The 15870-nt window shown below is 54.1% G+C and overlaps 1 protein-coding gene across 1 annotated transcript in view; it reads right to left on the bottom strand.

The window, feature by feature from the left end:
- The window catches only part of LOC144952858 (AP-1 complex subunit gamma-1-like), a 49680-nt gene extending 37180 nt beyond the window's left edge, over positions 1–12500 (bottom strand). The window contains 2 exon segments of the mRNA XM_078883329.1: positions 8127–8191; positions 12438–12500. Coding sequence (XP_078739455.1) covers positions 8127–8151 — 25 coding nt within the window. The 5' untranslated portion in view covers positions 8152–8191; positions 12438–12500.
- Between the last annotated feature and the right edge of the window lie 3370 nt (positions 12501–15870).

The raw sequence follows: 15870 nt of genomic DNA, 5'->3' as shown, positions 1-15870 counted from the left end.
GCAGACCCACAGACTCATCACACAGCAGAGACCCATAGACTCATCACACAGCAGAGACCCATAGACTCATCACACAGCAGAGACCCACAGACTCATCACACAGCAGAGACCCATAGACTCATCACACAGCAGAGAGCCATAGACTCATCACACAGGAGAGAGCCATAGACTCATCACACGCAGAGACCCACAGACTCATCACACAGCAGAGAGCCATAGACTCATCACACAGCAGAGACCCACAGACTCATCACACAGCAGAGACCCACAGACTCATCACACAGCAGAGACCATAGACTCATCACACAGCAGAGACCCATAGACTCATCACACAGCAGAGACCCATAGACTCATCACACAGCAGAGACCCATAGACTCATCACACAGCAGAGACCCACAGACTCATCACACAGCAGAGACCCATAGACTCATCACACAGCAGAGACCCACAGACTCATCACACAGCAGAGACCCACAGACTCATCACACAGCAGAGACCCACAGACTCATCACACAGCAGAGACCCATAGACTCATCACACAGCAGAGACCCACAGACTCATCACACAGCAGAGACCCATAGACTCATCACACAGCAGAGAGCCATAGACTCATCACACAGCAGAGACCCACAGACTCATCACACAGCAGAGACCCACAGACTCATCACACAGCAGAGACCCATAGACTCATCACACAGCAGAGAGCCATAGACTCATCACACAGGAGAGAGCCATAGACTCATCACACGCAGAGACCCACAGACTCATCACACAGCAGAGAGCCATAGACTCATCACACAGCAGAGACCCACAGACTCATCACACAGCAGAGACCCATAGACTCATCACACAGCAGAGACCCATAGACTCATCACACAGCAGAGACCCACAGACTCATCACACAGCAGAGAGCCATAGACTCATCACACAGCAGAGACCCACAGACTCATCACACAGCAGAGACCCATAGACTCATCACACAGCAGAGACCCACAGACTCATCACACAGCAGAGACCCACAGACTCATCACACAGCAGAGACCCACAGAGTCATCATAGAGACCCACAGACTCATCACACAGCAGAGACCCACAGACTCATCACACAGCAGAGAGCCATAGACTCATCACACAGCAGAGACCCACAGACTCATCACACAGCAGAGACCCATAGACTCATCACACAGCAGAGAGCCATAGACTCATCAGACAGCAGAGACCCACAGACTCATCACACAGCAGAGACCCACAGACTCATCACACAGCAGAGACCCATAGACTCATCACACAGCAGAGAGCCATAGACTCATCACACAGCAGAGACCCACAGACTCATCACACAGCAGAGACCCACAGAGTCATCATAGAGACCCACAGACTCATCACACAGGAGAGACCCACAGAGTCATCATAGAGACCCACAGACTCATCACACAGCAGAGACCCACAGAGTCATCATAGAGACCCACAGACTCATCACACAGCAGAGACCCATAGACTCACCACATAGAGACCCACAGAGTCATCATAGAGACCCACAGACTGTCATTCCCCCCCCTGCACCTCCTATTATCACGGTTGGCTACGTACGGTGCAAAAAAAGTTAAACATACACACGTGCACACACACACGCACACACGCACACACACGCACACACGCACACACACGTACACACACGTACACACACGCACGTACACACACGCACACACGCACACACGCACACACACGTACACACACGCACGTACACACACGCACACACACGCTCGTACACGTACACACACGCACGTACACACACGCACGTACACACACGCACACACACGCTCGTACACACACGCACACACACGCTCGTACACACACGCACGTACACACACGCACACACACGCTCGTACACACACGCACACACACGCTCGTACACACACGCACGTACACACACGCTCGTACACGTACACACACGCACGTACACACACGCACGTACACACACGCACGTACACACACGCACGTACACACACGCACGTACACACACGCTCGTACACACACGCACGTACACACACGCTCGTACACGTACACACACGCACGTACACACACGCTCGTACACGTACACACACGCACGTACACACACGCACGTACACACACGCACACACGCACGTACACACACGCACGTACACACACGCACGTACACACACGCACGTACACACACGCACGTACACACACGCTCGTACACACACGCACGTACACACACGCTCGTACACACACGCACGTACACACACGCTCGTACACGTACACACACGCACGTACACACACGCTCGTACACGTACACACACGCACGTACACGTACACACACGCACGTACACACACGCTCGTACACGTACACACACGCTCGTACACGTACACACACGCACGTACACACACGCTCGTACACGTACACACACGCTCGTACACGTACACACACGCACGTACACGTACACACACGCACGTACACACATGCTCGTACACGTACACACACGCACGTACACACACGCACGCACACACATGCTCGTACACGTACACACACGCACGTACACACACGCTCGTACACGTACACACACGCACGTACACACACGCACGTACACGTACACACACGCACGTACACACACGCACGTACACGTACACACAGACACGCACACACAACGAGCACGCACCTTGTCCTCACAATGTGTGGACTAATCTCCATCTGTTCCATCTCACTCCCTTCTACCCCGTGTGTGGACTAATCTCCATCTGTTCCATCTCACTCACTTCTACCCCGTGTGTGGACTAATCTCCATCTGTTCCATCTCACTCATGGGTGGACTAATCTCCATCTGTTCCATCTCACTCCCTTCTACCCCGTGTGTGGACTAATCTCCATCTGTTCCATCTCACTCATGGGTGGACTAATCTCCATCTGTTCCATCTCACTCCCTTCTACCCCGTGTGTGGACTAATCTCCATCTGTTCCATCTCACTCATGGGTGGACTAATCTCCATCTGTTCCATCTCACTCCCTTCTACCCCGTGTGTGGACTAATCTCCATCTGTTCCATCTCACTCATGGGTGGACTAATCTCCATCTGTTCCATCTCACTCCCTTCTACCCCGTGTGTGGACTAATCTCCATCTGTTCCATCTCACTCATGGGTGGACTAATCTCCATCTGTTCCATCTCACTCCCTTCTACCCCGTGTGTGGACTAATCTCCATCTGTTCCATCTCACTCATGGGTGGACTAATCTCCATCTGTTCCATCTCACTCCCTTCTACCCCGTGTGTGGACTAATCTCCATCTGTTCCATCTCACTCCCTTCTACCCCGTGTGTGGACTAATCTCCATCTGTTCCATCTCACTCCCTTCTACCCCGGGTGTGGAGTCATCTCCATCCGTTCCATCCCACTCCCCATGAGTGAGCGGACGCTGCACGGACTGGCGTGCCGTGGCAGGGTGACGCTGCAAGTGTTATTGTTGTAATAACAACACCAAGCGTGGCACTCAATGTCACACGGTAAAAGTCAACAGGTCGGGAGACATTTTCTGCTCCTCATGCGAGAGGACCTTTGTCTGTGTGTCTATAGGGTGCTGGTGATGCTACTAGCAGCACTTGCCCCTACAGCCCTGCTGCTAGAGGCTACACGGGGGACCTTTGTCTGTGTGTCTATAGGGCACTGGTGATGCTACTAGCAGCACTACTAGCAGCACTTGCCCCTACAGCCCTGCTAGAGGCTACACAGAGGACCTTTGTCTGTGTGTTTATAGGGCGCTGGTGCTACTAACAGCACTTGCCCCTACAGCCCTGCTGCTAGAGGCTACACGGGGGATCTTTGTCTGTGTGTCTATAGGGCGCTGTTGATGGTACTAGCAGCACTTGCCCCTACAACCCTGCTGCTAGAGGCTACACGGGGGACCTTTGTCTGTGTGTCTATAGGGTGCTGGTGATGCTACTAATAGCACTTGCCCCTACAGCCCTGCTAGAGGCTACACGGGGGACCTTTGTCTGTGTGTCTATAGGGCGCTGGTGCTACTAACAGCACTTGCCCCTACAGCCTGCTAGAGGCTACACGGGGGACCTTTGTCTGTGTGTCTATAGGGCGCTGGTGCTACTAACAGCACTTGCCCCTACAGCCTGCTAGAGGCTACACGGGGGACCTTTGTCTGTGTGTCTATAGGGCGCTGGTGATGCTACTAACAGCACTTGCCCCTACAGCCCTGCTAGAGGCTACACGGGGGACCTTTGTCTGTGTGTCTCTAGGGCGCTGGTGATGCTACTAACAGCACTTGCCCCTACAGCCCTGCTAGAGGCTACACGGGGGACCTTTGTCTGTGTATCTATAGTGTATAGTTTAGTGTATAGTAGTGTAGTGTATAGTAGTGTAGTGTATGGTGTAGTGTTTAGTGTGGTATACTAGTAGAGCACTAGTGTATAGTGTAGTGTATAGTGTGGTATACTAGTACAGCACTAGTGTATAGTGTAGTGTATAGTGTGGTATACTAGTAGAGCACTAGTGTATAGTGTAGTGTATAGTGTGGTATACTAGTACAGCACTAGTGTATAGTGTAGTGTATAGTGTGGTATACTAGTAGAGCACTAGTGTATAGTGTAGTGTATAGTGTGGTATACTAGTACAGCACTAGTGTATAGTGTAGTCACTACACTATACACTAGTGCTGTACTAGTATACCACACTATACACTACACTGTAGTGTATAGTGTGGTATACTAGTACAGCACTAGTGTATAGTGTAGTGTATAATAGTGAAAAGTGTAGTGTAGTAGTCTAGTAAACTAGTACAGCACTATGCCGGTTGTGTGTTGGAAGGCAAAGCCACAACATTTACAATCCGAGTACTCGGAATGTAAATGTTGGACGAAAAACAAATTGGCCACGTTCTGATTACGTCACAAACACTGTCTCTGTGTGTGTGTCTCTGTGTGTGTGTGTCTCTGTGTGTGTGTGTCTCTGTGTGTGTCTCTGTGTGTGTGTGTCTCTGTGTGTGTGTGTCTCTGTGTGTGTGTGTCTCTGTGTGTGTGTGTCTCTGTGTGTGTCTCTGTGTGTGTCTCTGTGTGTGTCTCTGTGTGTGTCTCTGTGTGTGTCTAGACTCAGGTTTATGTTTAATTCGTAAACCTGAGTCTACACGCGGAGGAGCGACGCTCACAACAACGAGCGGAGCGCCGGGTGGCTAAAGCACAGCAAGTTGGCACAGTAGGGGGCACAGGTGGTGCATCAGCCAGTCATCTCGGTCATCTCGGTCAGTCGACCCGTGGCACCTGGGTCTGCCCCGTGACCTCCTGCCAGCGGGTGTTCGACACTTCACGTGGCCTCAGGGTGCACATGGCCTGGCACAAGCGTCGTGGTGACGTCACCGCCACTTAGTGGCGAATGGCGGTTGTTGTGTAGACTCATCACACAGCAGAGACCCATAGACTCATCACACACAGAGACCCATAGACTCATCACACAGCAGACCCACAGACTCATCACACAGCAGAGACCCATAGACTCATCACACACAGAAACCCACAGACTCATCACACAGCAGAGACCCATAGACTCATCACACAGCAGAGACCCACAGACTCATCATCACACAGCAGAGACCCATAGACCCATCACACAGCAGAGACCCATAGACTCATCCCACAGCAAAGACCCATAGACTCATCACACAGCAGAAAGCCATAGACTCATCACACAGCAGAGACCCATAGACTCATCACACAGCAGAGAACCATAGACTCATCACACAGCCGAGACCCACAGACTCATCACACAGCAGAGACCCATAGACTCATCACACAGCAGAGACCCACAGACTCATCACACAGCCGAGACCCATAGACTCATCACACAGCCGAGACCCACAGACTCATCACACAGCAGAGACCCACAGACTCATCACACAGCCGAGACCCACAGACTCATCACACAGCAGAGACCCATAGACTCATCACACAGCAGAGACCCATAGACTCATCACACAGCAGAGCCATAGACTCATCACACAGCAGAGACCCATAGACTCATCACACAGCAGAGACCCACAGACTCATCACACAGCAAAGAGCCATAGACTCATCACACAGCAGAGACCCGTAGACTCATCACACAGCAGAGACCCACAGACTCATCACACAGCAGAGACCCATAGACTCATCACACAGCAGAGAGCCATAGACTCATCACACAGCAGAGACCCATAGACTCATCACACAGCAGAGACCCATAGACTCATCACACAGCAGACCCATAGACTCATCACACAGCAGAGACCCATAGACTCATCACACAGCAGAGACCCATAGACTCATCACACAGCAGAAACCCACAGACTCATCACACAGCAGAGACCCATAGACTCATCCCACAGCAGAGACCCACAGACTCATCACAAATTAGAGACCCATAGACTCATCACAGCAGAGACCCATAGACTCATCACACAGCAGACCCATAGACTCATCACACAGCAGAGACCCATAGACTCATCACACAGCAGAGACCCATAGACTCATCACACAGCAGAGAGCCATAGACTCATCACACAGCAGAGCCATAGACTCATCACACAGCAGACACCCGTAGACTCATCACACAGCAGAGACCCGTAGACTCATCACACAGCAGAGACCCACAGACTCATCACACAGCAGAGACCCATAGACTCATCACACAGCAGACCCATAGACTCATCACACAGCAGAGACCCATAGACTCATCACACAGCAGAGACCCACAGACTCATCACACAGCAGAGACCCACAGACTCATCACACAGCAAAGACCCACAGACTCATCACACAGCAGAGACCCACAGACTCATCACACAGCAGAGACCCATAGACTCATCACACAGCAGAGACCCATAGACTCATCACACAGCAGAGACCCATAGACTCATCACACAGCAGAGACCCATAGACTCATCACACAGCAGAGACCCATAGACTCATCACACAGCAGAGACCCATAGACTCATCACACAGCAGAGACCCACAGACTCATCACACAGCAGAGACCCATAGACTCATCACACAGCAGAGACCCATAGACTCATCACACAGCAGAGACCCACAGACTCATCACACAGCAGAGACCCATAGACTCATCACACAGCAGAGACCCATAGACTCATCACACAGCAGAGACCCATAGACTCATCACACAGCAGAGACCCAGAGACTCATCACACAGCAGAAACCCATAGACTCATCACACAGCAGAAACCCATAGACTCATCACACAGCAGAGACCCATAGACTCATCACACAGCAGAGACCCATAGACTCATCACACAGCAGAGACCCATAGACTCATCACACAGCAGAGACCCACAGACTCATCACACAGCAGAGACCCACAGACTCATCACACAGCAGAGACCCATAGACTCATCACACAGCAGAGACCCATAGACTCATCACACAGCAGAGACCCATAGACTCATCACACAGCAGAGACCCACAGACTCATCACACAGCAGAGACCCATAGACTCATCACACAGCAGAGACCCATAGACTCATCACACAGCAGAGACCCACAGACTCATCACACAGCAGAGACCCACAGACTCATCACACAGCAGAGACCCATAGACTCATCACACAGCAGAGACCCGTAGACTCATCACAGAGCAGAGACCCACAGACTCATCACACAGCAGAGACCCATAGTTTGTTGTGCTTCCCCCGCACCTCGGATGAGCACGGCTGGCTGCGTGATATGTGCAACGCACGTAACACGTCACAGCACCATTGACAGTAACCACATGCACTGTCCCGATATCACTCAGCCGCACTGCTGCACATTCTTGCCGCACCCAGCAGGGCTCACTTAACACAGACCCCCAGACTCGGCAATGATGACGATCATGTTGGTGGTGGCGGTTTGTGGTGGTGGCGGTGGGGGCGGTGATCGCGGTAGTGGTGGCGGCAGTGGTGGTGGTGATCGCGGTAGTGGTGGCGGTGATGACGGCGGCGGTGGTGGCAGAGGCGGCGGTGATGACGCCGGTGGTGGTGGCGGCAGTGGTGATGGTGGTGGTGGCGGTGATCGCGGCGGCGGCGGTGGTGGCGGCGGTGGTGGCACAGCAGGGAGTACAGCCGGTGGTGCATCTACCGGTCATCTCAGTCAGCCAACCCATGGCACCTGCTGGGTCTGTCCTGTGACCTCCTGCACCTAGCCTGGCACAGCAGGGGATACACAGCTTGGTCATCTACCAGTCATCTCAGTCAGCCAACCCGTGGCACCTGCCGGGTCTGTCACGTGACCTGCCAGCGGCGGACCCTTTGACACTGCACGTGACCGCCTCAAAGTGCACCTGGCCTGGCACGGGCGCCGTGACGACGTCACCGTCGTGGCAAATGGCTTTGGCATTGGCGGCGGTGTCGCTGTTAAACATTCACCCCACCGCTGCCGTGCCCTGTCGGCTGGCGGTCATTCATACACGCACCTCGAGGCACATCAACTTATCACGAGGGTGCTGCTACTAATGTACACGTGCGTGCGTTGAACATCGAGCTGTACGTAGGTGCGAGGGAAGGGTCTGAGCAGTCTATGGGTCTGTGTGTGATGAGTCTATGGGTCTCTGTGTGCAGTGATGAGTCTATGGGATTGTGTGAGTAGTCTATGGGTCTCTGTGATGAGTCTATGGGTCTGTGTGATGAGTCTATGGGTCTCTGTGTGAGTAGTCTATGGGATTGTGTGAGTAGTCTATGGGTCTCTGTGATGAGTCTATGGGTCTGTGTGATGAGTCTATGGGTCTCTGTGTGAGTAGTCTATGGGTCTGTGTGATGAGTCTATGGGTCTCTGTGATGAGTCTATGGTTCTCTGTGATGAGTCTATGGGTCTCTGTGATGAGTCTATGGGTCTATGTGATGAGTCTATGGGTCTCTGTGATGAGTCTATGGATCTCTCTGTGATGAGTCTATGGGTCTCTGTGATGAGTCTATGGTTCTCTGTGATGAGTCTATGGGTCTCTGTGATGAGTCTATGGGATTGTGTGAGTAGTCTATGGGTCTCTGTGATGAGTCTATGGGTCTCTGTGATGAGTCTATGGGTCTCTGTGATGAGTCTATGGGTCTGTGTGATGAGTCTATGGGTCTCTGTGATGAGTCTATGGTTCTCTCTGTGATGAGTCTATGGTTCTCTCTGTGATGAGTCTATGGGTCTTTGTGTGAGTAGTCTATGGGTGTCTGTGTGAGTAGTCTATGGGTCTCTGTGATGAGTCTATGGTTCTCTTTGTGATGAGTCTATGGTTCTCTCTGTGATGAGTCTATGGGTCTTTGTGTGAGTAGTCTATGGGTGTCTGTGTGAGTAGTCTATGGGTCTCTGTGATGAGTCTATGGGTCTCTGTGTGATGAGTCTATGGGCCTCTGTGTGAGTAGTCTATGGGTGTCTGTGTGAGTAGTCTATGGGTCTCTGTGTGATGAGTCTATGGTTCTCTGTGTGATGTGTCTATGGGTCTCTGTGTGAGTAGTCTATGGGTCTTTGTGTGAGTAGTCTATGGGTGTCTGTGTGAGTAGTCTATGGGTCTCTGTGATGAGTCTATGGGTCTCTGTGTGAGTAGTCTGTGGGTGTCTGTGTGAGTAGTCTATGGGTCTCTGTGATGAGTCTATGGGTCTTTGTGTGAGTAGTCTATGGGTGTCTGTGTGAGTAGTCTATGGGTCTCTGTGATGAGTCTATGGGTCTCTGTGTGAGTAGTCTGTGGGTGTCTGTGTGAGTAGTATATGGGTTTCTGTGTGAATAGTCTATGGGTCTCTGTGTGATGAGTCTATGGTTCTCTGTGTGATGAGTCTATGGGTCTCTGTGTGAGTAGTCTATGGTTCTCTGTGTGATGAGTCTATGGGTCTCTGTGTGATGAGTCTATGGTTCTCTCTGTGATGAGTCTATGGGTCTTTGTGTGAGTAGTCTATGGGTGTCTGTTGTGAGTAGTCTATGGGTGTCTGTGTGAGTAGTCTATGGGTGTCTGTGTGAATAGTCTATGGGTGTCTGTGTGAGTAGTCTATGGGTCTCTGTGCGAGTAGTCTATGGGTCTCTGTGTGATGAATCTGGCAGATGCACCTCCTGTGCTCCCCCACTGTGCCAGGCTAGGTGCAGGAGGAGGTCACGGGACAGACCCTGCAGGTGCCATGGGTTGACTGGCCGTGATGACTGGCCATTGCACCAGTTGTGTGCCCCCTCTGCCCACAGATAAAGGTCCCCCGTGTAGCCTCGAACACGACTGCAGGGGCAAGTGCTGTCAGAAGCCAGTAGCAGTGTCTATAGACACACAGATAAAGGTCCCCCGTGTAGCCTCGAACACGACTGCAGGGGCAAGTGCTGTCAGAAGCCAGTAGCAGCACCTTATAGACACACAGATAAAGGTCACCCATGTAGCCTCTAGCAGGACTGCAGGGGCAAGTGCTGTCAGAAGCCAGTAGCAGCACCTTATAGACACACAGATAAAGGTCACCCATGTAGCCTCTAGCAGGACTGCAGGGGCAAGTGCTGTCAGAAGCCAGTAGCAGCACCTTATAGACACACAGATAAAGGTCCCCCGTGTAGCCTCGAACACGACTGCAGGGGCAAGTGCTGTCAGCCAACAGCACCCGAAAGACACAGATAAAGGTCCCCCGTGTAGCCTCTAACAGGACTGCAGGGCAAGTGCTGTCAGAAGCCAGGAGCAGTGTCTATAGACACACAGATAAAGGCACCCCATGTAGCCTCTAACAGGACTGCAGCGGCAAGTGCTGTCAGCGAGTAGCAGCACCTTATAGACACACAGATAAAGGTCACCCGTGTAGCCTCTAGCAGGACTGCAGGGGCAAGTGCTGTCAGCCAACAGCACCCTATAGACACACAGATAAAGGTTCCCCGTGTAGCCTCTTACAGGACTGCAGGGGCAAGTGCTGTCAGAAGCGAGTAGCAGCATCCTATAGACACACAGATAAAGGTTCCCCCGTGTAGCCTCTAGCAGGACTGCAGGGGCAAGTGCTGTAAGAAGCCAGTAGCACCCTATAGACACACAGATAAAGATCCCCCGTGTAGCCTCCAGCAGGACTGCTGGGGCAAGTGCTGTCAGAAGCGAGTAGCAGCACCCTATAAACCCACAGATAAAGGTCCCCCGTGTAGCCTCTAGCAGGACTGCAAGGGCAAGTGCTATTAGCGAGCAGCACCCTATAGCCACACAGATAAAGGTCCCCCGTGTAGCCTCTAGCAGGACTGCAGGGGCAAGTGCCGTCAGCGAGCAGCACATACGAAGGCCGGCACACTGTGGCACACAAAAGGTGCGTGGGTGGCTGGCCAGCACCACGACGCGCCCCCGGCCGCCTTTGTCTCCCCCCGTTGATTATTTTATTATTTTTGTGCGCGCGCGTGACTTGACACATCCCACCCGCATGCAGCTAATCTCTGAGGCCGAGTTGATCTAAGGGGAAGGTGGTGGTGGTGAAGGTGGTGGGGCAGGTGGTGGGGAAGGTGGTGGTGGTGGGGAAGGTGGTGGTGGTGCAGGTGGTGGTGGGGCAGGTGGTGGTGGGGCAGGTGGTGGTGGGGCAGGTGGTGGTGGTGGTGAAGGTGGTGGTGGGGCAGGTGGTGGTGGTGGTGGGGCCGCTTACCCCCCCCCCCCTACAACACCCGGGTCCAGGTCCGGTCGCCACTGGTTTCGAGGTGAGACCGCAGTGACTGACATTTTACTAAAAATAAATAATAACAACCCAATAAGCGCGCTAAGAAAACACTGCCGCCCACCCACCCCCTTCACTTTGAGAATCACTTTCAGCAATTGCCTGTAAAAGCCCGAGAACGTAGCGAAAGCGATCGTAGGGCCGCAACACCCTCGGAGAGCGTGGGGGGGGGGGTGCCTCGCCTAGATTCTCTACCGCCCGAGAGACGTCGAGGTCGGTAGCCGTGGAGGATGTGGAGGGGGGGGGGGCTGGCCTGGATTCTCTACCGCCTGAGAGTCGCCGAGGTCGGTAGCCGTGGAGGATGTGGAGGGGGGGGGGGGCTGGCCTGGATTCTCTACCGCCTGAGAGTCGCCGAGGTCGGTAGCCGTGGAGGATGTGGAGGGGGGGGTGCCTCGCCTAGATTCTCTACCGCCCGAGAGACGTCGAGGTCGGTAGCCGTGGAGGATGTGGAGGGGGGGGGGGTGCCTCGCCTGGATTCTCTACCGCCTGAGAGTCGCCGAGGTCGGTAGCCGTGGAGGATGTGGAGGGGGGGGGGGTGCCTCGCCTAGATTCTCTACCGCCCGAGAGTCGCCGAGGTCGGTAGCCGTGGATGATGTGGAGGGGGGGGGGGTCGGTGTCGGGGGTGATGTTTGACGTGAGGGGAAAAAATTGTCAGCGCGCGTGGGGAAGTGGTCGGGGGGTGACACCGAGGGGGTATCGATGGGGTCCGAGGGGCTGGGGGTTCGAAGAAGGGGGAGGGGTCGAGGAGCTGAGGGGGGCCGCTTACCGTGAGGGGAGCAGGCGAGCGGCGGACTGAGCCTTCCACAAAAATGGCTGCCGATTGTGGGGGGGTGGAGGGATGGAGAGGAGGTGAGGGGGTGGGGGGGGAGTAGGTGGGGGGGTGAGGGGGAGGGGTGGGGGGCTGTGGGCGGACGGATACCAGTGACGTCACCCGGCCGCACTTGCGGAGGGAAGCGGTGTGAGAGGGGGTGGGGTTGTGGGGGGGGAGGTGTGGGGGGGAGGGGTGTGGGGGGGAAGTAGGGGGGGGGAAGTGGGGAGGGTGGGGGGGGAGGGGCGTGGTGGGGGGCGCTGGAGGCGGACGGATACAAGCGACGTCACCACCGCCGCATTTGCGGAGGAGGGAACGGAGGGTGGGGGACTGGGGGGGTGCGGCAGGTGGAGGAGGAGGAGGTAAAAAAATAGCGATAAAACTAAAATAAATCCGCACACGACAAAAAGAAATTAAAAAAAAAATATTGTAAAAAAATATATTCGTAAAAAAATGCTTCGTAATTTTTTTTCTTATTAAAGAATGCCGTGTAAAAACAACATTTAATTAAAAACAAAACGCGGCTATTTCTCACGAGGATATCGCTCTTTTTTTCTCTTCTTGTCGCGCAGCGCGCGGCGTCTCACTCGCGCGGCGGTGAGGAGGCGGAGGTTACGCGTGGCAGGGGGTGGGGGGGAGTGTGGGGGGTGTGGGGGGAGGGGTTGGGGGGAAAGTGGAGGGGAGGGGCCGTGGGGTGACGTTATTCGCCCCAGGTGCGTGACGTCATCCGCCCCAGGTGCGTGACATCAACGCATGGAAGGTGCGTTGGCGGTGACGTCATCGCGATGGGCGAGGGAGAGAGACATTACGTCATCGGCCAAGAGAAACAAGGAGTTTGACGTCACAGCTAAAGGGGGAGTTGGGATGATGTCATTGCCAGACGGAAGAAATCCGATGGGCTGTAAAGCTCTTGTCACAGACGTTCAGTAGAACCAGTGGCATCTACATCTGTAGCCACCGTGATGATGATGATGAGAGAGACGCAGACTCCACATAGACCTCCCGTAGACCAGGCGAGGTGGTCAACATCTCCTAGCCACCGTGATGATGATAAGAGAGACGCAGACTCCACATAGACCTCCCGTAGACCAGGCGAGGCAGTCAACATCTGGAGGAGCCCTGGCAGGTGACGTCACAGGGGTATACCCCCCTCCAACCACTCCTCCCCGCCCCACATTGAAATCCTCAAATCCCATTGGCTGTAGCAGCGAGAGAGTAGATGACGTCACGCGACTTCCGATCGACGGCACCTACCCAACATGGCTGCCAGAGACATCAACGCGACTTATCCCCCTACCAAACATGGCGGTCGGCACATCACGTGACTTTGGTCCCTTCCTACCCAACATGGCTGCGAAGACGTCATGTGACTTCGTCCCTCCCCAACATGGCTGCCAGAGAGTCACGTGACTACGTCGCCCAGACTCAACATGGCTACCGGAAAGTCACGTGACTTGGTCCTCTGTCCTCAACATGGCTGCCAAATGTGTCACGTGACTTTGTCTCCCTACCCAGCATGGCTGCCAGAGAATCACGTGACTTTGTCACCCCCTCCTCTAATATGGCTGCTAACGACGTCACGTGACTTCCTCCACTTCCGCTCGGTGGTACAGTGTGAACACCGCACACGTGTGTGTACAGTGCAGAGACACAGAAACAGACACACACAGAGACAGAGAGACACACCCAGAGACACACAGAGAGACACAGAGAGACAGAGACAGAGAGACACACACAGAGACAAGACAGAGAGAGACAGAGACACAGAGAGACAGAGACACACACAGAGACACAGATACACACAGAGAGACACAGAGACACACAGAGAGAGACACAGAGACACACACAGAGAGACACACAGAGACAAAGACACACACAGAGACAAAGAGAGACCGAGAGAGACGATGGGTAAAGACAAGAAGAAGAAGAGAAAGGCTGCTGCGGCAGGAGGAGGAGGGCAGAAGGCGATCGAGAAGAACGTCGCCAAGATGGAGAAGAAAGTGACCAAGCACTCGCGACGTGACGAGGTGAGCCGAGTGCCGTGGGCATCGAGACCCTCAGTGACTCTGGCTCAGTGACCCCCACTGGGAGAGAGACACCCAGACCCAGGGATTGAACCCAGACCCTCAGTGTCTCTGGCTTAGTGACCCCCACTGGGAGAGAGAGAGACACCCAGACCCAGGGATTGAACCCAGACCCTCAGTGTCTCTGGCTTAGTGAACCCCACTGAGAGAGAGACACCCAGACCCAGGGATTGAATCCAGACTCTCAGTGTCTCTGGCTTAGTGACCCCCACTGGGAGAGAGAGACACCCAGACCCAGGGATTGAACCCAGACCCTCAGTGTCTCTGGCTTAGTGACCCCCACTGGGAGAGAGAGAGACACCCAGACCCAGGGATTGAACCCAGACCCTCAGTGTCTCTGGCTTAGTGACCCCCACTGGGAGAGAGAGAGACACCCAGACCCAGGGATTGAATCCAGACTCTCAGTGTCTCTGGCTTAGTGACCCCCACTGGGAGAGAGAGAGACACCCAGACCCAGGGATTGAACCCAGACCCTCAGTGTCTCTGGCTTAGTGACCCCCACTGGGAGAGAGAGAGACACCCAGACCCAGGGATTGAACCCAGACCCTCAGTGTCTCTGGCTTAGTGAACCCCACTGAGAGAGAGACACCCAGACCCAGGGATTGAATCCAGACTCTCAGTGTCTCTGGCTTAGTGACCCCCACTGGGAGAGAGAGAGACACCCAGACCCAGGGATTGAACCCAGACCCTCAGTGTCTCTGGCTTAGTGACCCCCACTGGGAGAGAGAGAGACACCCAGACCCAGGGATTGAACCCAGACCCTCAGTGTCTCTGGCTTAGTGAACCCCACTGAGAGAGAGACACCCAGACCCAGGGATTGAACCCAGACTCTCAGTGTCTCTGGCTTAGTGACCCCCACTGGGAGAGAGAGAGACACCCAGACCCAGGGATTGAACCCAGACTCTCAGTGTCTCTGGCTTAGTGAACCCCACTGAGAGAGAGACACCCAGACCCAGGGATTGAACCCAGACCCTCAGTGTCTCTGGCTTAGTGAACCCCACTGAGAGAGAGACACCCAGACCCAGGGATTGAATCCAGACTCTCAGTGTCTCTGGCTTAGTGAACCCCACTGAGAGAGAGACACCCAGACCCAGGGATTGAACCCAGACTCTCAGTGTCTCTGGCTGAGTGAACCCCACTGGGAGAGAGACACCCAGACCCAGGGATTGAACCCAGACTCTCAGTGACTCCCCTAGGTCGACTCAGCCTCAAATGAGTACCTGGTGCTGTGTGTAGTAAGCATCGCCACTGGAGAGACAAAGGCGGCCGGGCGTAGTGCTGGCCACCCACCCCCTCGTGTGCCACAG

Source organism: Lampetra fluviatilis, chromosome 70 (assembly GCF_964198595.1).
Source record: "Lampetra fluviatilis chromosome 70, kcLamFluv1.1, whole genome shotgun sequence".
Classification (NCBI taxonomy): domain Eukaryota; kingdom Metazoa; phylum Chordata; class Hyperoartia; order Petromyzontiformes; family Petromyzontidae; genus Lampetra; species Lampetra fluviatilis.
Note: the sequence above shows the minus strand (reverse complement) of the source record. Positions and strands in the feature narration are given on the sequence as shown.